The sequence below is a fragment of the Zalophus californianus genome, chromosome 7 (genome assembly GCF_009762305.2).
Source record: "Zalophus californianus isolate mZalCal1 chromosome 7, mZalCal1.pri.v2, whole genome shotgun sequence".
NCBI classification, from domain to species: domain Eukaryota; kingdom Metazoa; phylum Chordata; class Mammalia; order Carnivora; family Otariidae; genus Zalophus; species Zalophus californianus.
This window is the reverse complement of record NC_045601.1, coordinates 90,168,555-90,196,403: the sequence shown is the minus strand read 5'-3', so window position 1 is coordinate 90,196,403 and position 27,849 is coordinate 90,168,555. Positions and strand designations below refer to the sequence as shown.

The window sequence follows — 27,849 nt, the reverse complement described above, 5'->3', positions numbered from 1 at the left end:
TTTTCTTCTCTCTCTCTTTTCCAAATCTCCCTCTTATACTTTCTTGGGCAAGAAGCAGGGAGATTTTCTGTTACTTACCCTATGTATTTCCCCATTGTTACCACCAGTTGGGCTAGCTGACAGATTAAGGGTAATTCTGTACACTAAGGGAGAAGTCTATGTCCTATCCAATATATGGAAATCCATTGTTTATCTGAAATTCAAATTTAATCAAACTTTCTGTATTTTTATTTGCTAAATCTGGCAACCCTTATACTTCAAATTCTAAAAGTCCATGAACTACATTAAACGTTATATCGCAAGCAATAGCATACCACCAATCTAATTGCATAAAAATGGTATTAATATTGTAGGAAGTTTTGACATGGAAAGTCTAAGAAAGCATTTTTGTTTCGGTGAAATCCTCCCAGGTACACATTTTAATTCTTCATAAAATATTAAACATTTCCAATATGGTAAATGTAAATAGATATAGATTTATTTTTCATTGAATCGTTCAAGGACATAATATCTCTGTGTATCTTGTTACTAGAAAATATTTTAGGTAAGTCTAAAAATAAGAAAAAAATCAAAGTATGAAAATGTATACTTTTTTAAATTTGTCAGAGTCACATAAACTTCCTGGGAAATTAGATTTGTTATTTTCCTTTTAAAATCATTCCTCTTTTTTTCTGTTTTATTTCTTTAAAATATTGGCTTTCTATTTCTCAATTGAGAGGCGGGACTTTTCCATTAACACTTGTGAATACCAGTCAGCATAAGAAGGAAAAAAAAAATAGTTGAAATAAGCCTGAGGAATTTAAACCTCAACAAATCTCTCACTATCCTCAAAGAACTTTCTTCCTCAGCTATACATAGCCATCTCTTCTGCCAAGCATCTGTTGAGGAAATGATGTAAGTAAATTTCCAAAGATTTTAAATCCCTAGCTCTAGCCTAAGTTTAGAAATTGCCAGATTGCACTGTGACTTAAAATCATACCAAAGAAAAATGCACAAGCTTCTTCCATGTGGCATTTAAAAATTTACTTATGGATTTTTAAAATTGCATATATTAGATTTTGGATATAAAATAACACTTTCTCAGGAAATGGTTGTTTCTAGAAGATTTGTGGTAAAACGATCATCTTTTAAAGGTACATGCTTTAAAGAACTAGTAACAAGTAACAGAACGGTCTATGCCAATGATTTAAATGCTATCTTCAACTAGTATTAATAAAGAAAAAAATTTGCTAATATCATTAGTTTTATAAAAACCTTCCTTCTACCACTAACTAGCTGTGGTTCTGAAAAATTTTAAACATCAAAGCTTTCTGAGCTTCTTCTTCTCTAATAAATGTAAATAGAAGCATAATGGCTGTTATTATATAACATTGTTTTGAGGATTACATGTCAATAATACATAAGATATAGTTGCCACAATACCCAACATTTAGTAAATAATAAATGACAGCTGACATTTGTATTATTTTTTAATCCACATGAGTTTAATATATTAGATTGGTTTTAAAAGTGATGAAGCTTGATGTCCTTGATATGATCTATTCAACCTTAATATGCATTCCAATATTTCTTTGCATTAAAACAATATTCATTTAAATATCAAATGCCATGGTTAACATTGTGTTAGCCAGTTTGGAGACACAAAGATAATTTGGAATTGGCAGCAACTGAGCTGATATAGACTGAAGTTATATTTAGCATAAGAAAAGAGAGTGAATCATAAAACTCTAGTATTTGAAGTGTCATCCACATGAATGTAAAAGTTATTAAGTGTGCTGTCAAGAAGGGAAATCGTTACCTAGATGCTAACTTCATGTAGAAAGATGGATGTGGATATAATGTGCAGATTGTAAGTAAAGGTGGAGATATAAAAATTATGGTATAGAAAGTTTGCAGGACCTAAAAATAAAATTAAGATGAATGTAGATGAATGCTAGAAACAGGGTTATAAATTGAATTGAGAGAAGGGGGAAAATTAGTGCTTTTCAGATCTTAGCTTAGCATATCACAACCAGCACTTCACTGACTCCTGCTTTGATATCATTGTAATTTATGTTGAAATCTACTGTGATACAGAAAGAACATTTAATCCAAAATTTTAAAATTCCAGATATGGCCCCATTATCATTGAAGCTAGAGAGCAATTAGAAAGAAATATATTCCTGACCATAAAATAAAATGCTTTGGAAAGTAGAATTTGATGAATTCTTTCCTTCTCCTTTGAATTACAGGGGTTTGTTTTGTTGTTGTTGTTTGTTTTGTTTTGTATTTTGCTCTTACTGGGAATCATGTGGTTATGAAAATTACTATTCTATTTCTAATAAAATATTTTAGGGTATTTTTGATGCAAACTAGAGTGGTAGAGTCATGTCCCTTAAGCATCTTAGAATATGTGCTTTAAACTCTGTATTTCCTAAAAATTTCCTTATAATTTTCATTCTAAATGAAACATAATCAGGAACAAAATATATGACTTACATGGGAAAGGAGAGGTTTGGTTGGATTATTCTATGCTTTATTCTGTTACTCTCTTTTATATATAGTTTAAATGTAGAAGATTACATGTATTCACCATATATCTTGTATTAATTCACATTATTCAACTACTAAATAAATAGTACTTTCTTTGTATACAACCTAACATGATATTGCCAATTTTCATGTACTTTGAAGGGAATCATAAGATATACCAGATTAGGAGCACCTGGGTGGCTCTCTTCCCCTGCTTATGTGCATGCTCTCTCACTCTCTCTTAAATAAATAAAATCTTTTTTTTTTTTTTTAAGATAAACTAGGGGTGCCTGGGTGATTCAGTCATTAGGCATCTGCCTTCGGCTTGGGTCGTGATCCCAGGGTCCTGGGATCGAGCTCTGCATTGGGCTCCCTGCTCAGTGGGAGGCCTGCTTCTCCCTTTCCTGCTACCCCTGCTTGTGTTCCCTCTCTCGCTGTGTCTCTCTCTGTCGAATAAAAAAGAAAAAGAAAAAGATACACTAGAATGTATATTTGCTTTATTATTCTTCAAAAGCAAAATCTCAGAGTTGAAAGATCCTTAAAAGGAAGTGGTGTACTAATATGGAGATGGAATGTAATTTTTTTTCTAAGTCAGAATGTAATCAACATCTAGTAAACATAACTTCCCCGGATGAACCTAGATATGTTTGGAAGATCCACATTTTCTCTTGAAAGACAGGGTGCTATTGCGATCACAAAAGGGAGAGATTTTATAAATATTTTACAAATTATGTATTCTATATCTAAGAAGAACAAGCACTATCATCAAAATTTCAGAAACATATTTTTACAGGAAAGTTTATGAAACATATCTGATATAAAAAGTTTTAGTAAAAGCTCTTACATATTTTAATGTTTTTGAATAATATGCCTTAATTTTTTGAAGTCTTCACTGATCATGACTCATTCACAAATTATTTAAAATTCATTAGAGCACTTTATCTAATCATGTGGCACATATATAGAAATATATTATTTGTATAAGAATTTGATTTCAGTTACAGGTAAAATTGGCAGAAGGGATGCAGTTCAAATGAGAATAAGTCAAACACTAAGGACTTTATTTTAGTGCCCTTGTGAACAAGCACTCCATTTCATTAACTGATTGACTTAGTCATTTTTCACTCAAAATTTATTACTTTTTCTACTTAATTCCAAGATCAGTGTTTGTAAACACTATTTTTCATTACAGCATCTCTCTCCTAGTCTTTATACTTCCTCACTAATGTGCTTTTATCTGGTATTTCTTCTCCTATGTGCCTAAAAATTAAAATAAATTTCCCTGTATCCAAACTCCTAAGGGCCTTAGGCTATGTTCTGATAAGCACTAGCAAGGAGAGCAAATAAAACAATTCCTGCTCATGAGTAGTCTATCTCATCAAGTAAGATAATTGAATTAAGGCAATTTCCTTAGAAATTAAAATATATATCAAATAATAAGCTCAATTGGGCTAAATGCGTATATTATAGTGCGAGCAAGGGGGGATTCAGGTCAGAATGTTATTCTCATAAAAGTAAATGAAACTAAAGGAAAGGAGGTGAAGGATTATATGGTTAAAATAAATTGATAAATAATAGATAAAAGTTGATGAGCATCTACATAATATGTCCTTTCTGTGTAGCAGATAAAAAGTATCTATTGCATGGAGATGGGATGAGGGCAAGCTTTAGGAAAAAGTGGTTGAACAACAACAAAAGTTTGAGATTTTGGGAAAGTAGCAGTAGACAATCAGAGAAGTTCCTATTTAAGCACCTAAAGCAGATGGCAGATCAAAGTTGAGGGTACTGTTGAGTGTGAAGACTAGAGATATATTTGTAAAGCCATAAAAAATGTTGGGATTTCCACCACCCATGATCAGTAACTGTAAAAAGAACAGAGAAAACACATGATCTGAACAATCCAAACATAACTATATGCATCATAGGGTATGATAGAAGTGTGACAAATAAGTTTTGATTAGTTATAAAAAGGCAAAAACTTTTTGCAAGAAGAAACTAACAATAATCTAGTGCATCTCAAACACTGTAAAATAGTATTTGTATTTTATATACAAGATCTAAGTCACACTTCAAAATAATCCTCTTTTTTTCCCCCTCAACTACTGCATGTGAAAAAACTTAGCTTCAGAAAAGTTAATTGTCTTGGTAAAGATCAATAAACAGCAGATATGGAATCATATCCAAGCCCTTGAACTCAAAAAACCTATTTTCCTAACAAAACAAATTGTCTCCTCAGGAGAAAAAAAAAATTGATTTGGTCTCCAAAAATGAAATGTAGATTGATTTGGAAAGTGAGAGAATTAGAAGGAAAACTCGTATTTCAAGATGGTGATGAGGTTCTTGGCATCCCTGTGGGTGTGAGTTCCTACAGTAAAATGACTGTGATATTCATAGGAGTTGAGATAATCAGAGACTTTGAAGTGATATTTTAAAATAGTTATGATAGGATTTGCAATGGAAAAAAAAAGGGATTATAACCCAGGTGTTTGATCCATCAGTTAACGATGAGGAAACAAGAAGATAGTAAATGACAATGTTGAAAGGAGTAACAAATCTTATATGAGGTGACATGAAGCTCAAAGAAGATTTTGAAAGGTATGGCTAAAACAACAGTTTGGTAAGTGCAATTGTTAACTAAGAGGAAGCAATAATGGCCACACGGCATGTGCGAATGACATGGAAGACTGAGTAAATTTTGCTAAGATAAGCTACAGAAGAAGAAGAAGCCAGAGAATCACTTAGGTTTCATAATATGAAAAAGAAAAAAAAGGAAGTGTTCTATGGTAGACTATCACATATGGCTGCAGCAATATTTCCAACTAAATATGGTCTTCCAGAACATTTGCTCTACCCTTTAACCTGAGAGGACTTTCATAAGATCTTCAACAAAAAGAATGTAGAAAGAATTATTTTATATCATTTCTTTTTTAAAAGATTTTATTTATTTATTTGAGAGAGAGAAAATGAGAGATAGAGAGCACGAGAGGGAAGAGGGTCAGAGGGAGAAGCAGACTCCCTGCTGAGCAGGGAGTCCAATGTGGGACTAGATCCCAGGACTCCAGGATCATGACCTGAGCCGAAGGCAGTCGCTTAACCAACTGAGCCACCCAGGCACCCTATTTTATGTCATTTCTGAGGCTAGGTCATAAAAGGTGATACAGCTCATTCTTCTCCCCAGAGGCTGGTTATGCAATTCTGGTACCATGTTATGAAAGCTAATACCATGCACAGAGGGTACATGTAAGTATTCCATCCCATAGCACCAGCTAACATTTCTGTCAAGAGCCAGTCATCTGCTAGAACTGTGAAGTTCTAAGTGATTATAAACAATTTTCAGATGATTCTAGTACCCAGCCTGTGAGCCGCTCCTAACAGCGATTATCAAAGCATGATAAAAGCAAATTGCTGATTCATGAGCAAAAATAATGTTGTCATTGTTTTAAGCCACTAAGTTTAGGGTTAGTTTGTTACACAAAAATAAATAACCAGTAAAAGCTCTGTGTGGTAGTTGAAGATGTAAGAGCATAAGAATTAAAAGTGCTGAAAGGATTTGAAGTGAGTAGTAGAGGAGGAAAAATAAAGAAAGAGTTCCTGAGACTCTACAACAAAACAAAACAAAACAAAAAAAACAAAAACAAAACACAGGAAGAAAGAAACTTGTTTTTTGGCTGAAGATGAGAACATAACCAAAGGCTTACAGAAGGAAATATGCTTGTGATTACAGACTATAAAACCAGTAAGTTAAAATTGTTGATAAAAGTCAGATTTTTTTTTCCAGACTGAAATGCTGATAAAAGAAAACAAATGTTGCTGAGAAGTAACGATATCTATCTTGGAAAAAGTAACCACCTCCCAGTCAGGGACTGACTACCAACAGTCTGATATATATCAAGTACTTAATTATTATTGTATTTCTTTCCTCATAGGGTAGATACCACCATTAAATGTCATCTGCATAGGGAAATATTGTACAGACTTCAAAACACCAAGCAAATATAGTTAGAAGTTCTTGGGTTTTGTTCACAAAAACAAACTACCAATTAGTTAATAATATTCATATTCAATCTTTCTATATATACATTGGAGGATATATACACATTGGAGCAATGAGTTTACTTATTAAAGATGTTTCAGAGTTCTAAAATAAACCCTTGAGAACTCAAGATTACAGGGGGGTTAAATTTATATATATTGTGTCAAAATGCTTTGGGAAGTAAAAGATATTCATTTGAAAACAATTTTACATTTAATTAATGATATGTAGTCAGACACTGAATTTCCTATAAGCAAATGCTGAAAAGAATAAGGCACTATATTGAGAGTAACACCTCAGATTTAATCAGAATTTTACTGGTGTGTAAAAATAAATGTACATGATGTATGTTGTTTTACCTTACCTAAAGTTTAGACTTATTTATAAATTTCAGTCCTCCCTGCCACAACACACCTCCCAGTTATCATCTTTACATAAAGTAATTTAATTTATTCAAATATTGTGCTCCAGACTCAGAAGATAATAATTAAAGAATATCATAGAGATTATTATATGAATTCAGTAAGCTAAAAGTGTTATTTGCTCTTTAGTTCTCACCACATCAAATGAAATTTTTCATTATACAAATAGAATGCTTATTACATGAGTAATAATGATTAAGGAACAATTTTCAGAGGAAAGATATTGCAAGTGCTATCTTGTAAGAGCATTTGGTTCACAAAAGCAGTCATGATGGCATTAGAGAAACTCCATTTCCTTGTAACACTACAGTTAAAGTGAAACCTCAGTCCTTAAATGCCAATTAGTGGGCTCATCTGCCATGATGCATACTATTTAGATTCTGTTAGAACAGAATAAACTCTATGAAAAATGTTCCTTAACAGATCTAAGTTCAGGAATATCCAGTGTAGGAGCCAAGGACAGACCTCCTCAAAATGTACCATTTGGGCATATTGAGAATTTTGAATTAAAAAGTTACTTAAGAAAGAGCTAGTGCAAGAAAAAGACTCTGATATACCTTTATTCCAATAGGGAGGAAATAAATCTCCCATGTGAAATGTACCATCCCTGTACCAGGATGTAATGAGACAATCTTACCACCAGAGATAAGAAATTCAGAGCCAAAAAGCTGTATAAACTACCTTTGTTAAATTCCCCTTGCTAATTTACCACCTCAGACCAAAATCTGTTTAGAATTCCTTACTAATTGAAGCTCCCAAACATAAGTTTTCTTTGTTCTGCCAATTCTCACAGACTTAAAGTCTCTTTGTCTCAAAAGTATAAAAACTGCCTGCCTTGATCATTTCTTCAAATTTCAATTTCATTATTGAGCCTACTTCATACAATTAAACATTTTTCTCTTTCTTCTGTTGATCTTTCTCATGTCAAATTAATTCTTAAATCAGCTAGAAAAATACTGAAAATTTGAGAAAAGTTTTTCTCCCCAACACCATCATATTGGGTATAGCCATCAAAATGGATCTGTCATGGGTAGACACAGGTACCAATGGAATAAAACCTAATGCATGAGCGACAGAAAAATAAATTACTGTCTTTCCAACTTACACAATTGATATCTCATTAAAATGTTCCTCTTAGTTTCTTATTTTATATTATTTTTAAATGTACTCTTTAGCTTGATAAAGAATTCCACTGAATTGCAGCACAATTTGGTATCAAAACATATTGATCATTTGGAAATATTTGTCTTGAATCAGGAAATGCTCATTTTGGAGACCATTTCTAAAAATGTTCCTGAATATGTATGCAGTTAATAAAGTTGTTAAGGTAGGCCTGATAGTAATGAAGAAAGTTGTAAAAAATTGAAATTTTTTATTACTGTAATCAAATTGACAATTAAAAAAAACAAGCATGATTGTATGTATTGAAAGGGATGTTTATAACGATATGTTAGTAATTCTTGTATTGGCATTTCATAGCTAGCATCTAAAAATGTAATATCATTGAGTAACAACAGACAGAATAATAAAATACCTATAGAATAAAACATTCTGTAAGTTCAACTTTCTAGATTTTTATTTTAAAGTTTTTTTCACTAAATAAAAGTTGAAGCCATATGTTAAAAATTGTTCCTGTATCTAAAAAATAAGTTTATGGCTTTTCCCCATAAAACACATTTCAAATTCCCAAGATAGAGTAATTGGAGAATTTCTGCATGGAATTCTATAAACTGTCACACCTGCTTACTTGAACAAAGAATTAAAACATGCAGACTTCAACAGAATTCAAGAACTCATTAAAAGACTTACACTGCACCAGCAGAACATACTTAATATAGAAAAAAGCATCAGTCATTTTCAAGCAGTCATCAAGTGATTTTTAAATCACTGGAACTGACAAATCAGAAGTGAAAAATTATCACAATTGTATAGGCAGTATTGCAATGTATAGAACATCTGTCATTAATGAGAGTCATTTCAACATTCTACAAGGGGAAGCACTGGTACATTCGATATTACAAGGCTAAAATGGCTTTTAAACTTTTTTTCACCTTAACAACAATGCAATTTCACAATTTTCATATTTGGTATGAAAACTGAACACATTATGAATCAAAGATAAGTAGATATTATGTTATCCACATGGCCATGCATAGCAAGACCATATCTTTCATTTTCAAGAGATGGTATATTTCTTTTAATATTCTTTCCAGTGTCCTAATAAAATACATAGCAAAAACTGTGATCCTTTTCTTTCCATATATGACAAGAGTGTATAATACTCAAATATAACCCTGTGACTCCATATTGAAAAAAAGTTTGCTTCATATCTATTCTGAAGTATGCCTGTCAGAAGAGAATCATAGTACGTTGAATCCCTTTAAGATTAAGAATAGCCTCCTCTTACTTTCTTGATCATGAAACATTTATTCAGTACCTACTACAAGCTGGGGCTGTCAATTTGACTAGATTGCAGGCCTTGCTGTCAAGGACTTGTAAATCAGTAGAAGGAATAAAGGAAGTGAATTCTGGAGAAGAAAAGGAAAGGAAAGGGAACTTCATTCTAGAGAAAGTAAAAAATATGAGCAACAGCAGGGAAAATGTGAATGTTAATGAATTATCCATATAAAATCACTAAAACTATTTGATTATAGAAGATTGGTTTGGAAGTAGGTTGATAAAAGTAGATAGAAGAAAATTGTATAAATACTCAAATGCTAGGGGTAAAAAAGGAGACCAGGTTTGACTGTATTAGTAAAATAGAAGAAATAAGCATTGAAGGAAGAGTTGTGTCAAACAATAGCAAAAGTAGCAACAGCTAAAATTAATTGAATACCTACTGTGTGTCTGTCACTTTACCAAGTACTTTACATGAATTGTTTCATTAGTCCTCAGGAAAACAAAAAACAAAAAAAAAAAACAAACAAACAAAAACACAAGATGGGTATTTCAATTCTCATAATTTTACAGATCAGAAATTTAAATATTATATTTCCTTCATATCATACATGAAGTAATAAAAAATTACATGACTAAAATTTATATATCATTGTTATGGAATCCAATAGCCAAACTTATTTAACTCTCAGTTCCATCTTTCTACCATGTAATATATGCAAAGGGAAGGTGATTAGAATCTTTTGAGAAAGAAAGTATCATTTAAAAAGCTATATTTAGAAAATTAAGTTGGTTGTACTAGGTAAAATTATTTGGGCAAGACATAATATACTTGTCATAGCTACTCAATTGTCTTTCTTTAAAAGTTTAACTTCTTGGCAGCACTCCATTTATCAAAGCTTCCTCATCTATAGTTGTGAATTTAATTTAAAAATACTTACCAACAAGTGCCTGGGTGGCTCAGTTGGTTAAGCGTCTGCCTTTGGCTCAGGTCTGGGACTGAGTCCCACATTGGGCTCCCTGCTTAGCAGGGAGTCTGCTTCACCCTCTGCCCTTCCCCTCGCCTAGGTGCTCTCCCTCAAATAAATAAATAAAATCTTCAAAAAAATTTTACCATTATATATCAAGTGACTTCAGTATCATTTTGCCAAAAAATTGATCTTTATGCCTCATTATATATACTTGATGCCTAAAATGACACATATCTACCGGGAGGTCTCTGTTTAGGGTCCCTGCAAAGTTACCTGTTTAAACATAAATATAGAAAAGTTCTAGAGATTAAAAAAAACAAACAAACAGAAAAACCCACAAAAAGAACAAGAGAAATATTGACATTGGTGATTGTGTTACTTTGCACTACTGTGAATAGCTTTTTGTCAGATGAACTTCCTCACAAAAAAACTATAAAACTGTATTAAAACACAAATTCTCTTTACAAGAAAAAAATTGTACCTATGTATATGGGATGGAAGTTAACTAGACTTATTGTGGTGATCATTTGACAATATTTACAAATATCAAATCATTATGTTGTACACCTGAAACTAATATAATGTTATATGTCAACTATATCTTGATTTAAAAATGTTAAACACACACACATAAGCTACACCAAGTCCTTGAAGAGTGAACAAAACCAGCCAGAATTAGAAAGCATCAGTAAACAAAACAAAACAAACAAAAAAACAACAGAAATTAATTTGAAGAAAAGATACAGGGAGAAAAATGATCGCACTACAATGACTAGTGCCAGAGTGACAAGTAGGAAAATAATAAGGTGTCTACCATCTGTGTAATTGTAGAAGAAAAAGAGAGAGAGATTTTGGCGGAAAAAAAAATAATTTAAAATAATAGTCTAAAACTTTCCAAACATAGTGAAAAACATTAGCTTACAAATTCGAGAAGCCTGATCATCTCTAGCTAGGATGGATACAAAGAAAATCACTGCTATGCAGGGTACAGTCAAGAACTCTGAACAGACCAGAGAAGCAACATTACATACTGGCTTAAGACAATAATATCAATGGAGTAAAACCATCCAAATTATAATTCTATTTCCACAATTTTCTCAAAAGGTTAAGTAGAGATGAGATTAATTATTTTGTGGACTTATTTTCTGGTAAAAAGAAAGGCACATGATAAATAGTAAGTAATTATTCTATTTATTCAATAGTAATGAAAAGGCATTCAAATTGTCACATGTATGTTTTATAACTTTACATCATATACTTTATTGAGCATTCAAATCCTTTCATTTGTAATCAATTAATTCTCTCATTAATACAATAAAAAATTTCATGATCATCCTGAGATCCTGTAATTATCAATAATTACTATTTATAGAGTGAAAAATATATACTAGATGTTGAGTGGACACATAAATTGTCTCCAGACAATTTACAGTGGGATGGGGAACACTTGGATTCATTGTTCTGTCAATCAAAGGATTATCACAATAGAAGGAAGACTATCAAAAGGTGCAAAGTGAGCTTCAGTTATTTATCAAGATGAGTAGGGTAAGTAGCAAAGGAAATCATTCATGTTAGTAATTAGATACAGAACCTTTGTTTTTCAGTGTTATATTACTGTGGATTATGCTGTGTTTAGAACTACAGGTCACCATCAATGCTGATAATGATCACAGTGACCAGAGAATCAAGAAAATACCATGGAATGAAGTTTGACATTGTAAAAATAATAATTATCCAAAGTAAAGTACATGAACTCTTTCCTAGTCAACACCTAAACAATTATGTATGTCATTAAATGTGTTAGATTAACTTGTGTAAATATTTGCCATAATTTTAACCCCAAATTTTATGAATGCTAAGCCTCAGAGTTGAGTGTACAGGTAGAGTGCCAATTAGCTCATGTAATATAATTAACTGTTCACAATATTTAACAAATTACGCTTATGAGAATAAGGACTAGTTCGATTCTCTACATGGCAGGGGGTTAGAATGAAGGTCAAACTGACAGATTAATTTTCCAACCTTTATCAGAATAGAGTTTCAAATAGGATTAAAGTTCAATTATTAAAAATGAAAAAAGTTATATTTGATTTAGCTCCTGCTAGCTTTCCTTTCCATGAACAAAATACTATTTTCCATGAATTCTACCTCCTGGTAGGTAGGGGCTTTGAAAATGGAGAAACCTACTTTGTATTGGAAAATATTCTGACCACCTTCTGTTTTAAACTAACAAAATGTCCTAACATTATCTGTCACTACACAGATTAGACCTCCTGTTATTTGAGGTTATCACATCTTAAAAAATAGTTTATTCCTCCAATGCCATACCATGGTTTCTTTAAGTCATTCATCTTGGGTATAGAGATCCCAGCTTATTTTGCAAACAAACTTTTTTGAATTTTGAAACTAAAATTATTTTTTTCTAGCTATAAATTAGTCCTAAACTAAGACTGAAGAGTTTATTTTCTGACAATCACTTTTTCTTATATAAAACTCATATTTTAAAAGTGTGAAAGTAAGTCAGGAACTGACCATCTATAGAATGAGAATTTTAATGGTTGAAATTGCTCAAAAAGATACACTCAATTTTTTTCAATAAAACTTACAAAGTTATAAAATTAGAGCAAATCACTTTATAATAGATACATAAATCTTATATAATATCTCAAATTTAGAATTACAATGAAGAATATAATTTCATAGTTTTTTATTAGACCTTTATTAAGTCTACTTTTATAATGTCTGATATTGCAGTTTGACCTCACAGTTAATTATTCTTATTCATACTCTTTCATAATATTTGAGGTGTCTTAAAAATTTAGGAATATGTGTTTTTCTAAAGGATAACTAATATTAAAATAGGATTGGTGTACTCTATACCTTATTTATTTGCAGACTTGATTTAAATTGATTGAAGACTGATAGATACATACATACATATATACATACACACATACATATGTACTTTATAAGCTTTAAAAATGTGATGTTTCCTATATATTTTTGGCCATGGCTTTAAGTCACAGAATAATGCAATAAACGGGTACCAAAAAATAACCCAATCTATAATAGTTACCATATCTTCTAATAGAGTTATCATCCTAGTTTGCCCATGATAACAGCAGTTTATGCTCATGGAGTGTGAGACAGAATATGCTAAGATATCAGTTCTCCCCATTTACCAAATTACCACTTGTCCTGGATTTGTAAGTACCATTATTCATACTTTCATTAAAATAAACAGGTGTGTGTTTGATAGATTTCCACTTTGTATTTTAAATTCTGCCATGGTCTTTTGTAAGAGTATTAGAAATATATAGGCAATATATTATGTAACATGAGGATAAATTAGCAAGTTAACCAATGATAACCCACTTCTCTTTTTCCAGTTCTTTTCAGATGCAAAGACTATTATATCTCTCATTTAAGGATAGCTTGAAGGATTTTGAAGACCCAAGAAGCCACAAATAACTCCTTGTTTCAGTAGATAGGAGAAGGATCTGATAAAGCTGCCCATGAACACAAAGCTTCTTGATTGCAAGTAAGCTTGGTCAGTGGGAACCACAGGAAATTATGAGTTATGTCTGTGTTTTATATGAGAGACAGAGGCCAAGCAGTGCTGTCATAAAGTGTATAGAGAGTTATCTCTATATGTTCTTGGTATAGAAGACTGTTCATACCATTGATCACAGGTATGGTATAAATTGGGGGTTGATAAACTATAACTCTAAGCCAAATACGACCTTCCACCTATTTTTGTAAATAAAGTTTTATTGGAACAAACGAAATTCACTCATTTGCGTATTGTCTATGGCTCCTTTCACACTACAATAGCAGAGTTGAGTTATTGCAATAGAGATCATATGGCTCAGAAAGTCTAAAATATTTACTCTCTGATCTTTTCAGAAAAGAAGTTACAAGTCCCTGACATAAATATACTATTATTTACATATTTTGTTTTGTGCTGATGTTTATTTCTTATTTTATAATAAATACTTAAAATGTAAAAAGTTAAAAAGCAATTTATAGTTATATTTTTAATTTAATTTAATTTTATTATGTTATGTTAGTCACCATACAATACATCATTAATTTTTGATGTAGTGATCCACGATTCATTGTTTTCATATAACACCCACTGCTCCATGTAATACGTGCCCTCCTTGATACCCGTCACCAGGCTAACCCATCCCCCATCCCCCTCCCCTCTAGAACCCTCAGTTTGTTTCTCAGAGTCCATAGTCTCTCATGGTTCATCTCTCCCTCTGATTTCCCCCCCTTCATTTTTCCCTTCCTTCTAATGCCCTCCATGCTGTTCCTTATGTTCCACAAATAAGTGAAACCATATGATAATTGACTTTCTCTGCTTGATTTATTTCACTTAGCATAATCTCCTCCAGTCCCATCCATGTTGATGTTAAAGTTGGGTATTCACCCTTTCTGATGGCTGAGTAACGTTTCATTGTATATATGGACCATATCTTCTTCTTTTTTTTATTTTTTATTGTTATGTTAATCACCACATATTACATCATTAGTTTTTGATGTAGTGTTCCATGATTCATTGTTTGTGCGTAACACCCAGTGCTCCATGCAGAACATGCCCCCTTGAATACCCAACACCAGGCTAACCCATCCCCCCACCCTCCTCCCCTCTGGAACCCTCAGTTGGTTTTTCAGAGTCCATCGTCTCTCATGGTTCGTTTCCCCCTCTGACTTACTCCCCCTCATTCTTCCCTTCCTGCTATTTTCTTCTTTTTCTTTGTTCTTAACATATGTTGCATTATTTGTCGCAGAAGTACAGATCTGTGACTCAACAGTCTTGCACAATTCACAGCGCTCACCATAGCACATACCCTCCCCAATGTCTATCACCCAGCCACCCCATCCCTCCCACCCCCCACCACTCCAGCAACCCTCAGTTTGTTTCCTGAGATTAAGAATTCCTCATATCAGTGAGGTCGTATGATACATGTCTTTCTCTGATTGACTTATTTCACTCAGCATAACACCCTCCAGTTCCATCCCCGTCATTGCAAATGGCAAGATCTCATTCCTTTTGATGGCTGCATAATAGTCTATTGTGTGTATATACCATATCTTTATCCATTCATCTGTTGAAGGGCATCTCAGCTCTTTCCACAGTTTGGCTATTGCAGACACTGCTGCTGTGAACATTGGGGTACATATGGCTCTTCTTGTCACTACATCTGTGTCTTTGGGGTAAACACCCAGTAGTGCAATTGCAGGGTCATAGGGTAGCTCTATTTTTAATCTTTTGAGGCACCTCCACACTGTTTTCAAAGCGGCAGTACTGTACAACTTGTATTCCCACCAACAGTGTAAAAGGGTTCCCCTTTCTCCACAACCTCTCCAACATTTGTTGGTTCTTGCCTTGTCAATTTTTGCCATTCTAACTGGTGTAAGGTGGTATCTCAGTGTGGTTTTGATTTGAATTTCCCTGATGGCTAATGATGATGAACATTTTTTCATCTGTCTGTTAGCCATTTTTATGTCTTCTATGGAGAAGTGTCTGTTCAAGTCTTCTGCCCATTTTTTGACTTGATTATTTGTTTTTTGGGTGCTGAGTTTGAGAAGTTCTTTATAGATCTTGGGTCCCAGCTCTTTATCTGATATGTTATTTGCAAATACCTTCTCCCATTCTGTGGGTTGCCTCTTTGTTTTGTTGACCATTTCCTTTGCTGTGCAGAAGCTTTTTATCTTGATGAAGTCCCAAAAGTTCATTTTTGCTTTTGTTTCACTAGCCTTTGGAGAGGTATCTTGAAAGAAGTTGCTGTGGGCGATGTCAAAGAGGTTACTGCCTATGTTCTTCTCTAGGATTTTGATGGATTCCTGTCTCACATTGAGGTCTTTCTTTTTTTTTATACTAATTTTATTTTATTTTTTCTTAAGATTTTATTTATTTATTTGAGAGAGAAAGAATGAGAGACAGAGAGCATGAGAGGGAAGAGGGTCAGAGGGAGAAGCAGACTCCCTGCCGAGCAGGGAGCCTGATGTGGGACTCGATCCCGGGACTCCAGGATCATGACCTGAGCCGAAGGCAGTTGCTCAACCAACTGAGCCACCCAGGTGCCCCAGAAGTGACTTTTTTTTTTTTTGGTAAAAATTTTATTTATTTCTTTGGCAGAGAGATAGAGAGAAAGCACAAACAGGCAGAGTGGCAGGCAGAGGGAGAGGGAGAAGCAGGCTCCCTGCTGAGCAGGGAGCTGGACGTGGGGCTCGATCCCAGGACCCCAGGATCATGACCTGAGCCAAAGGCAGCCACCCAACTGACTGAGCCACCCAGGCACCCCTCACATTGAGGTCTTTCATCCACTTTGAGTTTATCTTTGTGAATGGCGTTAGATAATGGTTGAGTTTCAGTCTTCTGCATGTGGCTGTCCAATTTTCCCAGCACCATTTATTGAAGAGACTGTTTTCTTCCATTGCATATTTTTTCCTGCTTTGTCAAAGATTATCTTTCCATAGAGTTGAGGGTCCATATTTGGGCTCTCTATTTGGTTCCATTGGTCTTTATGTCTGTTTTTGCACCAGTACCATGCTGTATTTGCGAACACTGCTTTGTAATATAGCTTGAAATCAGGCAACGTGATGCCCCCAGCTTTGTTTTTCTTTTTTAACATTTCCTTGGCAATTCGGGGTCTTTTCTGATTCCATACAAATTTTAGGACTGTTTGTTCGAGCACTTTGAAAAATGTCATTGGAATTTTTATCGGGATGGCGTTAAGGTATAGCTTGCTCTGGGTAGCATAGACATTTTAACAATGTTTATTCTTCTGATCCATGAGCATGGAATGTTTTTCCATATTTTTGTGTCTTCTTCAATTTCTTTCATGAGTGTTCTGTAGTTCTTAGAGTATAGATCTTTTACTTCTTTGATTAGGTTTATTCCGAGGTATCTTATGATTTTTAGTGTTATTGTAAATGGAATCATTTTTCTAATTTTTCTTTCTACAGTTGCATTGTTAGTTTATAAGAAAGCACTTGATTTCTGTGCATTGATTTTGTATCCTGCCACATTACTGAATTACTGTATGAGTTCTAGTAATTTGGGGGTGGAGTCTTTTGGATTTTCCACATAAAGTATCATGTCATCTGTGAAGAGAGAGAGTTTGACTTCTTATTTGCCAATTTGAATACCTTTTATTTCTTTTTGTTGTCTGATTGCTGTTACTAGGACTTCTAGTACTATGTTGAACAATAGTGGTGGGAGTGGGTATCCTTGTCGTGTTCCTGATCTTAAGGGAAAGGCTCTCAGCTTTTCCCCATTGAGGATGATATTCGCTGTGGGTTTTTCATAGATGGATTTTATGAACTTGAGGAATATTCCCTCTATTCCTATACTCTGAAGTGTTTTAATCAAGAGAGGATGCTGTATTTTTTCTAATTATTTTTCTGCATCAATTGAGGGGACCATATGGTTCTTCTCTTTCCTCTTATTAATGTGTTCTATCACATTGATTGATTTGCAAATGTTGAACCACCTTTTTATCCCAGGGATAAATCCCAGTTGGTCGTGGTGGATGATCCTTTTAATGTATTGCTGGATCCTATTAGCTAGGGTTTTGTTGAGGGTTTTGGAATCCATATTCATCAAGTATATCAGTGAAATTCTCCTTTTTGATGGGTTCTTTGCCTGGTTTGGGGATTAAGGTAATGCGGGCCTCAGAGAATGAGTCTGGAAGCTTTCCTTCTGTTTCTATTTTTTCAAACAGCTTCAGGAGGATAGGTATTATTTCTTCTTTGAATGTTTGGTAGAATTCCCCAGGGAATCCATCAGGCCCTGGACTCTTGTTTCTTGGGAGGTTTTAAATCACTGCTTCAATCTCGTTACTGGTTATTGGCCCATTCAAGTTGTCAATTTCTTCCTGTTTCAGTTTTGGGAGTTTATAGGTTTCCAGGAAGGCATCCATTTCTTCCAGGTTGCTCAATTTATTGGCATATAGTTGTTGATAATAATTCCTAATAATTGTTTCTATTTCCTTGGTGTTAGTCGTGATCTTTACCCTTTCATTCATAATTTTATTAATTTGGGTCCTTTCTCTTTTCTTTTGGATAAGTCTAGCCAGTGGCTTATTGATCTTATCAATTCTTTCAAAGAACCAAAAAAGCAATTTATATTTTTAATTTAAAAGTTTCAAATTTATGTTTACCCAGAAAGTTGGTAATGAACATGCAGTTTGCCCCTATACTATGTCACTTTTAATGATCCATCACAGAATATTACTGGTATCATTGACTATACGAAAACCAGAAGATACATATTAGTTGAAGAACCATCAGCATCTATCTTGAATGTTAGTAATTATCTTAGAAGACTGCCTGCCAATGATGAATCAGGTGCAGATGCAGAAGGTATTTTTATATATTACTCTGTGAAGAATGTCTTTTCATTTACATCAAGTGACAATCCCAAAATGATTTCTCTCATTTTCTATTGCAAGTTCCTCTGTACATATATGAGTAGAATGATAGCTATACAAATGTGTCAGCTGAATTAACACAGTAACTTCACACACAGTTAAAAGATGCCAGCTGCTTGATATTAGTAAAATTAGAGGCTTAAATAAATCATCAGTTAATTTCAACAATGGTTTGATTTTTCCATCCAATTAATTGAATTATAATAAAGCTTTTCAAGTTTATTCTGTTGAATGCAAGATATGATATTAGGAATGCTTTTGAATATTCGGTAAGTTGTTCAAAGATAAAATTATTTGTTCTTGTGTTAAAATTATAAATAAAAATTTTGTTAAGTATATCATGATATATACATTGTTTTGATTGAGAAAAAGATGGAATTAGGTTGAGAAAAGGATGAGAAAGAAATACACTTGGAATTTATTATAGTGCACACATAATTCATATTTTAATCCAAACTAGTGATATTCACATAATTGAAACAGAATGTATAGTTGAAAGAATCCTCTAAATTTTGGTCCATTTTGCTCAGAACCATAACAAGCATTTAATCAAACAACTTAATAAATTAAGCACACAAAAAATAGTTTTTGAAAGTTTTAATGAGTAGTCCTTACTTTTAAAAAGAGATTAAAATGTATTCCTGCATAACAGAACAGAGATACTGAACATATTCAATAAGTTCAAAAATGTATAATATTATAAACACTATATCTGTGCTTTGGAATAACTGGACTTGTGGGAAGCAATATTTGAGGAGGATCCTCTATTTTATGGATAAATGTATGTACCAGAACATAATGAAAATAAATTGAGAAGCCTTACAACTTTGCAGTATCTAAGATTAGTCAAACATTCAAAGGAATGATATATGAACATCATTTATTTCATGAGGTTTTTCTTTTAAAATAATGCTTGTCAAAGAAAATAATACTGAACAGAATAAAAATATGGCTCCTATTAAAAAACTGGTTTTTGTATTTTATACAAAAAATTGAATTGAGACTACATTCCACTTGGCAGATTTCTTTTGAGATTAACAGGAACCTCAACAGTTCAGTAAAAATATCCTTAATTAAGAATGGTATAGTTAGGAGTCAACTGAAGGCATTAACAATTTCAAATTTATTAATCATAAATGCAAATTTGATGAGGGTATAACTTTATAAAAAATCAAATAATAAGACCACATTACAAATATTCATTCTTCAGAAAAGTATTAGCAACATATTATTTAGAGATAAATATGGCTAAACACAATTTCTGCTTATATTGTTTTGTAATGTTCAGATAATCAATAAAAACTATGTTTTAAAATTTCCTTTGATTTGCAGAGATCAAAGATCAAGTTATAATTATCATCTTTGAAAATAATTTTATTAAAAATAATTTTTGAATAGGACTACTTTATGTGTCTGCCTACTTAATTAAACTAATTTGCAGGTCAATAAATAAATATTTCAAATATTATATAATTGTAACTGTTTTTAGCTACCTTTTTTGCTCAAAAATGTCATGGTCTGGAAAGATAAGTTATATGGTTTTCATACATATGCATGGTGCCGTAAAATACTGTATAAATATTTCAACTCATAACCTCTTTCAAGGAACAAGAAGACTTGAGGGATAAAGGACCTGAAAAGATTTTTTTCAAGACAGTTATTAGAAACTTTATTGCCTGCATTGCTACCAACACTTCTTAACTATGGGACAGTGGTTAATGTATTCTACCAAAATTTCAAATCTCCCTCAGTGGAGTTAGATAGAAGGACCTGCAAGAGAAACACTAAAAGATATTACCATTCTCTGTTATTTGGAAGACATTCATCTTTTTGTTGTACTCTCACAAAAAGAGTATGTAGGTGTCTTCTAATTGTAGCTGGAGAACACCACTGCTTAAAGGCATTTTGAAGAGGGTCAGATACACTGATAATTAGTTATATTTCCCAGAAAATGGGAAACTGTAGAAGAGTTTAAAGATGAGACTAGAATGGTTTAAGCATATTTTCATTATTTAAACATTTAATCAATAGTTAAGAAAATATTGGTTTAAACAGTGATTTCATTCCACATCTTTAAATTCACTTGAGAAGAAATAAAAAATTTTTATTCTTCATAAAAGGGGATTTGTCTGTAATGACATGTTACATAAGGAAATAAGTTAGATATAATTATGCAAAGTATGTGCAAAATGTGCAAAATTATGCAAATTATGTGCACTATGTCTAAAAATATTTTAGAACTTAAGAACAAAATATATTTTATCATGGTGAAAAACTTGTCAACTAGTGTCCAAAACTCGTCTTATATTATGGAATATTTAGCAGGATCATTTAATTGCTAACCAAACTGATTAAACATATCCTTAAAAGGTATTCAGAGTGTAGAACCTCTAAAATTGCATTTTTCAGTAATTAATGAAACATTTCAAATTTAATTTGAAGCAAATAAGACAAAAATTAAAATGATTTGTATGCATGCATATATACATACATACATATGTGCATTTTTTACCTGAAAATGGTTCACCACATTCACAGATGAAATTATTTATAGTAATATTGCCACAATTCCCATGGAAACAGATATGTGACTGACATTGGCCAATAACTTCTGAACAATTTATGCCTATTCAAACGAAAGAAAATTAATTTTTCAATTAGATTAAAAATATTTACACTGTATATAGTTAATTATGGTCACTAATTTTCCCCAAATTCCTTTAATTAATGATGATCAAAATTTGGTCAAAATGTAACTAATTAAGAAATAAGGGGCATCTGGATTGTTCAGTCTGTTAACTGACCCACTCTTGATTTCAGCTCAGGTCAGGGTCATGGAAATGAGCTCTGCATTGGGCTTGTGCTCAGCACAGAGTCTGCTTGAAATTCCTTTCCTCCCCCTCTGCCCTTCCCCCTGCTCCAGTGCTCTAAATAAATAAATAAATAAATAAATAAATAAATAAATAAATAATAAACAAATAAAACTTCATGATGATATATTTAAATTGAAATAAAAATTAATTTCAATAAGCTTGACATCTCCAATAAGCTTTTTCCATCTTCCGACCCACACTACAGTATTCAAATATTTTTCTGATTGTTGATATTTGAGCTTTAGATGATTTTCATGATAATTTTAATTTGTTAATACGTTTTGACAGTAGATAATATTAATATATGTACATATCTGTTCTTCAACATACAGTGGTAGTCCTACAGTGGAATTTACAAAGTGACATATTCAAAGTATATTGTGTCTTACCCCTATCACTGAGCCAAAGTGATAATTCAAAAGAGAAAAATGTAAAAATTTGACACCATTTGAAGAGAAACCTGGTCATAAAGTTTTAGTCAAGCAAGATGAATAAACTCTATAGATATGCGTGGTGTATACTGTCAACAATTCTTTATTGTACAGTTAAAAATTTATTAAGAGGGTAGATGTCATATTAAGTGTTCTTTCCACAAAATAATAAAATAAAATAATAAAATAAAATCTGAAATTATGGGGGAGAAAACGAGAAAAGGCTACTTGGATTCTCAGAAGTTATGCACCAACTTCTAAACGCCACATTTTTTTGCCCTACCTGTTCTATCAGGTTTCCAAATCTCACTAATATAAACTATTGTGGTCCTCCAATATCACATACCATAACCTTTCATAGCATACTTTTCTATGCAGTTAATCAGCCCATAATATCCTTTGTAGAGGATGTGCCTAGAAAATTCCAGGGCATGGGAAATGGACACATGTTACTATAAAACAGTTGCCCATAATTTAGCAATAGGCCAGCCACCCCTCCATTTTAACTGAATCCTTAATTTAATTTGTAAGCACTTTTTGCCATTATCATTGATTCCTTTCAATTCTGTATAGACTGACAGCCCTGCCACAATAATACAGAACTCTTCTTCCTTCATTTACCTCCAAACAACCCCAACACAATAAAATTTGAGTAAATATAATTATGTGCCAAATATTTCCATGTACAAAACCTAAATTAACAAGAGAATATTCAATAGGTCAGATCCTATTTCAATCTTAGTGTAATGGGCTAAGTTGTAAGCCCTCAAAATTCATATTTAAAATCCTAACTTCCAGGACCTCATAGTGTGACTGTATTTGGAAAAACAATCTTTAGAGAGGTAATAAAGATTAAATGAGGTTATTAAGGTGGGTCCTAATCTAATGTGATGATGTCCTCATAAGAAGAAAATTTTGGACATACAGACACATACAGAAGGAAGACACAGGGAGAATATGGCTATCTACAGAACAAAAAGTGAGGCTTCAGAAGAAACCATTCTTGCTTACATGATACTTTGATCTCTAACATTTAGCCTCTAGAATGGGAGAAAATAAATTTCTGTTGTTGAAGCCACTCAAACTATGGTACTTTGTTATGGCATCACTAGCAAATTAATACAGTTAATATTCTCAATTTCTTTGGTAATTCTACATATTTCTGTATCATCTGAGACTTAAAATTGAAACAATTATTATAAAGTGGTATTATGCTATATGCTCAGTAATATGGTATTTAACATTTATTTTTTTTAAGATTTTGTTTATTTATTCATGAGAGACAGAGAGAGAGAGAGAGAGGCAGAGGGAGAAACAGGCTCCCGAGGAGCAGGGACCCCGACACGGGACTCGATCCCAGGACCCTGGGACCATGACCTGAGCCAAAGGCAGACACCTAACCACCTGAGCCACCCAGGCACCCAGTATTTAACATTTAATGATTTAAATTATCTATGGCTGTGTTTCTAGTAAATAAACAAACAAACATTGGGTAAAAACAAACAACCTTAGTATGCAACTAAGATAAAATCATTGAAATAGCATTCTGTGACATATGATTATATATGTACCAATTAATATTCTGATAGATGGTAGAAATTTTCTAAGTAAACATTGTGTAAAATACTTTGGACAAACTGAAATGTATGTTTTAGGATCTCTCAATTAAACTGCTTTTTCATTCACCCCAAATCAGCAATTTGACTGCTTTCACTTTTTGCTGACCTGCCTTAATTTAATTTTATTTTTTTAAAAGATTTCATTAATTTATTTATTTGAGAGAGAGCTTGAGAGAGAGAGCATGAGCAGGGGGAGGGGCAGAGGGAGAAGCAGACTCCACATAGAGCAGGGAGCCTGCCACAGGGCTAGATCCCAGGGTTCTGGGATCATGACCTGAGCACAAAGCAGATGCTTAACCAACTGAGCCTCTCAGGTACCCCATGACCTGTCTTAATTTTAATTATCTGAAGAACTCCAGGAAGACTTGGGGTTACTTACATTTTTGTTCACCAATGCCAGTAAGAGTAAAATGAGAATTTGATCCCAATTAGAGGCAGAGGATGTTCAATGGATATTGCTGGGATTAACTTTTGAAATGGTCTTAGTACTTCCTTCCCTATCACAGAGTCTAAAATTACTCTGAAAGATTGGTTTAGGTGAATTTTAAAGTTTATTTTATTTTATTTTTTTAAGATTATTTATTTATTTATTTATTTATTTATTTGACAGAGAGAGAGAACAAGCAGGGGCAGCAGCAGAGGGAAATGGAGAAGCAGTCTCCCTGCTGAGCGGGGAGCCCGATGTGGGACTCGATCCCAGGACCCTGGGATCATGACCTGAGCCGAAGGCAGCCGCTTAACCAACTGAGCCACCCAGGTGCCCCTGGTTTCGGTGAATTTTAGAACCTACAAGGGTTTATTGAGATATTTTATTGTATGGTCTTCTCAAGATTGGATCCAGTATAGTCTTCCCAGGCACACAGAAGAAAAATTTTGTTGAAGTCCCATAAAGCCTGCCTGAAAAAATTTACAGTTGTATCTCTGAGCCTTTGTGTCTTTCTGTCATATCTACTGCTCACCCTCTTTCCTCTCTCTTGACCAAAATGTACTACCAATCTGTTATTTGTTTTCCCATACTATCATTACAAATTGCATCAAGCAATTCCTTTTGCTAGGTCTTCCTTGTTTTATCCATTACCTTTGTAACTCTCTATGCCAGGTCTCTAAATTCCCAGTAAAAGAAACTCTTTCATAAGTTCCTATAGATTAAATTTTTCCCTACATTTCTCTTCATTTCCCTCTGATGACCCAAATTCCCTAGTAAACTTTCCAATAGTGATAGTTGATTTTCCCTTAAATCCTCACTTTAGTCTCAGGTAGTATAATTTACATTGTTTTTAGATTGCTGGTTTCATCTACTAACCAAATGTCTTTTTTTTTTACAACCTTTCCTCATCATTGCCCTCTCTCCCCCTGGCCCTCCACCAACAGGTCCCGTGCATGTGTGCTTTCTCTCTCTCTCAAAAAAAAAAAAAAGAAAAAGAAAAAAGAAAAAAGAAAAAGAACGTTGCTCTTGGCTCACAATTATCTTTTCTTTTCCAATTCTTCCAAGCAACTTCATGCCTTCCCCACAACCACATACCTCTTTATCTTCCTCTGCTCGGATACACACTTAATTCCTACATTATCACCTAGAACTGTTTAAACTAAATACCATAAGCTTGGAAATTTCATTCTATGACTAATACTATTCTGATATTTTTTTTAAATATATGAGACATTAAGAATGAATTTTGAGAAAGATGTTAAAATAGGTATTTCAGGGTAAAATATATGCTTTTAAAAATCCCTCTTATTTGAATAAGCAAAAAAAATTATTTTAGAGAATGCCTGATAGGAATTTTATTATGTCCAGATTCCAAATTTAGCCCATTCTAAAAAAATCTACAAAATTTTTAGAAATGTAGTTTGTTTTCTGGAAAGTAACAGTTTGTGAACTCAGTTCATTTTCTTATTTTAATAGAATTATGTATTATTTTTGTTAAGATTTTATTTACTTATTTGTCAGAGAGACAGAGAGAGAGCACAAGCAGGGGGAGCAGCAGGCAGAGGGAGAAGCAGGCTCCCCGCTGAGCAAGAAGCCCGATGGGGGACTCTATCCCAGGACCCTGGGATCATGACCTGAGCCGAAGGCAGATGCTTAACCAACTGAGCCACCCAGGCATCCCGAATTATGTTATTTTAAAATAAAATTATTTTAAAATAATCTTACCTTTAAATGGTCTGTGACAGATGCATTCGTATCCTTGCTCATTCCATTTTCCTCTTTTATTAATGCAAATGCCATTATTTTCACATGGCTTGTAAGAACATACATCAAGTTCCTGGCAATAGTTTCCAGAAAATGGAGGCTGGCAATGGCAACTGTATGTCTTGCTCCAAGCTTCAGTAAGACATTTACCATGCCCAGGGCAAAATTCTGAACTCAGAGATTCCTGGCAGAACTGTTCTTTCACTGTCACATTTAGTCGTAGCCCCAGGTGACAAAGCGATGGACCACTTGCTGTTACTGTGATAAAATAATGTGTCCCAATACTCAACCACCGAGAATTAACAGTATGCATTCCTTCCAAAAAGTAACTGATCTTCAGTTGTGGTGTTCTGCAGACAGTCAATGAATGATGCTTCAGAAACATTCATCAAATTTATTTCTGGAGACTGAAGAGATGGTTCAGAAGAAATTACAAGGATGTCTCCCAATTGAATTTGCAAGGGGCAAATCTGAGAAACAACTTGATTGCCTGAAGTATTCATTTTAGTATCTACATCCCCAAACCAGCAACCTCCATAGAAGTCCATGCTTCTTTTGTTAGTGTCCAATTCACCACATATGATAATGGCTGTATATGCCATTCTTCCACAAATTGCCATTTACATGTTTTTCCATTTATAAATGTGCTATGAAGAACCCCTAGGTTCAGAAGCATAATTGACTTGTTAATCATTTTGGAAAATTGTACTTTATAGTCTGTCATGAAAGTGTCATAAAGAATTGCTGCAAAATGGATTTTAGCATTGTTGAAAATTTCCAAGCAGAGATTTTGTTCAAAGATCCTGGGAACTGGCTTTTCTTCTAATCCCAAAATGCAAATGGATTGGTGACAGTGGATTTTGATCAACAGTAGAGTTCAACTGGTTTAAGTATCCCTTTAAACATAGAAATATACATTATTAGTGATGTTTTTCCCAAGTTACTTAAAGATATAGACAATTCTAAGCTGGTTTCTGTAAGGACTGTGCCACCACCATCCAGGCAAACTGTTCGTGAAACAAGGCCAGAAAAAATGTGGTGAAGATATGCTGCATCTCATCCTGGTCTATAGAGTTATGTGCTTCTGAAATGTTATAGTTTTGTTACAGAATTAGACCAGCAAAGTACTGCAGTATTTTGTTATGTTCTCTTTACACCAAGCTTCAACAAAACTGAAATACAGGAATAATCAAGATCTTTCTTTTATGGATGGCTTTAAATTTCTTCAGATATAAGTATTCCTCTTGATTAGGTTTAGAAAAACACTTTAAAAACACCACCCATAAAATAAGAACAAAAATGATTTAAATATAATGTTCATGTAATATTTTCATATAAATATAAGCTATAATGTACCTGTTGGTGACAAATCATGTTCCTCTAATCCAGGAGGTGGGAACTCCCAGATATACAAGATACTCTAGAAAATTCTGTCCTGTAAACAATTAAACTCAGAATGACACTTCACCCAACGTCTGCAGAAATGTGGGAGGATAGTAGGCAAAGAAGAAAAAGGAAGTGTAAAATGGAATAATCAAAGGATGATAAATAGAAGTTGTATGGTACTGACTTCTCTTTCATCAGTCACCACTGGTGTGTGTGGGGCGTGGGGGGGTGGGATTAATTTTTTCTGGAAGGCATCATTACTCCCAGAGGCAAAACAAACAAACAAACAAAAAACCCACCAAAAACAAAACAACAAAACAAAACAAAACAAAACAAAACAGAGATTTTTTGAGATTTAATATTGACCCAATTTAAAAAAAAAGTAGTAACTACAACTCATTGAGGGTTTTCTCGGTGTAAATCAACTCCAGTACTTGATTAATAATAAAACCTATAGGAGTGCCTGGGTGGCTCAGTTGGTTAAGCCTCCAAGTCTTGATTTCCGCTCAGGTCATGATCTCAATTGTGAGATCAAGCCCTGAATCCCTCTCAGCATGGTATTTGCTTGAGA

The 27,849-nt window shown here is 33.4% G+C and overlaps 1 protein-coding gene across 1 annotated transcript in view; it reads right to left on the bottom strand.

The window, feature by feature from the left end:
- Positions 1 to 26,586, bottom strand: part of EYS (eyes shut homolog) — a 1,577,782-nt gene extending 1,551,196 nt beyond the window's left edge. The window contains 4 exon segments of the mRNA XM_027604057.2: positions 21,291 to 21,404; positions 25,854 to 26,209; positions 26,211 to 26,442; positions 26,445 to 26,586. Coding sequence (XP_027459858.2) covers positions 21,291 to 21,404; positions 25,854 to 26,209; positions 26,211 to 26,442; positions 26,445 to 26,586 — 844 coding nt within the window.
- Between the last annotated feature and the right edge of the window lie 1,263 nt (positions 26,587 to 27,849).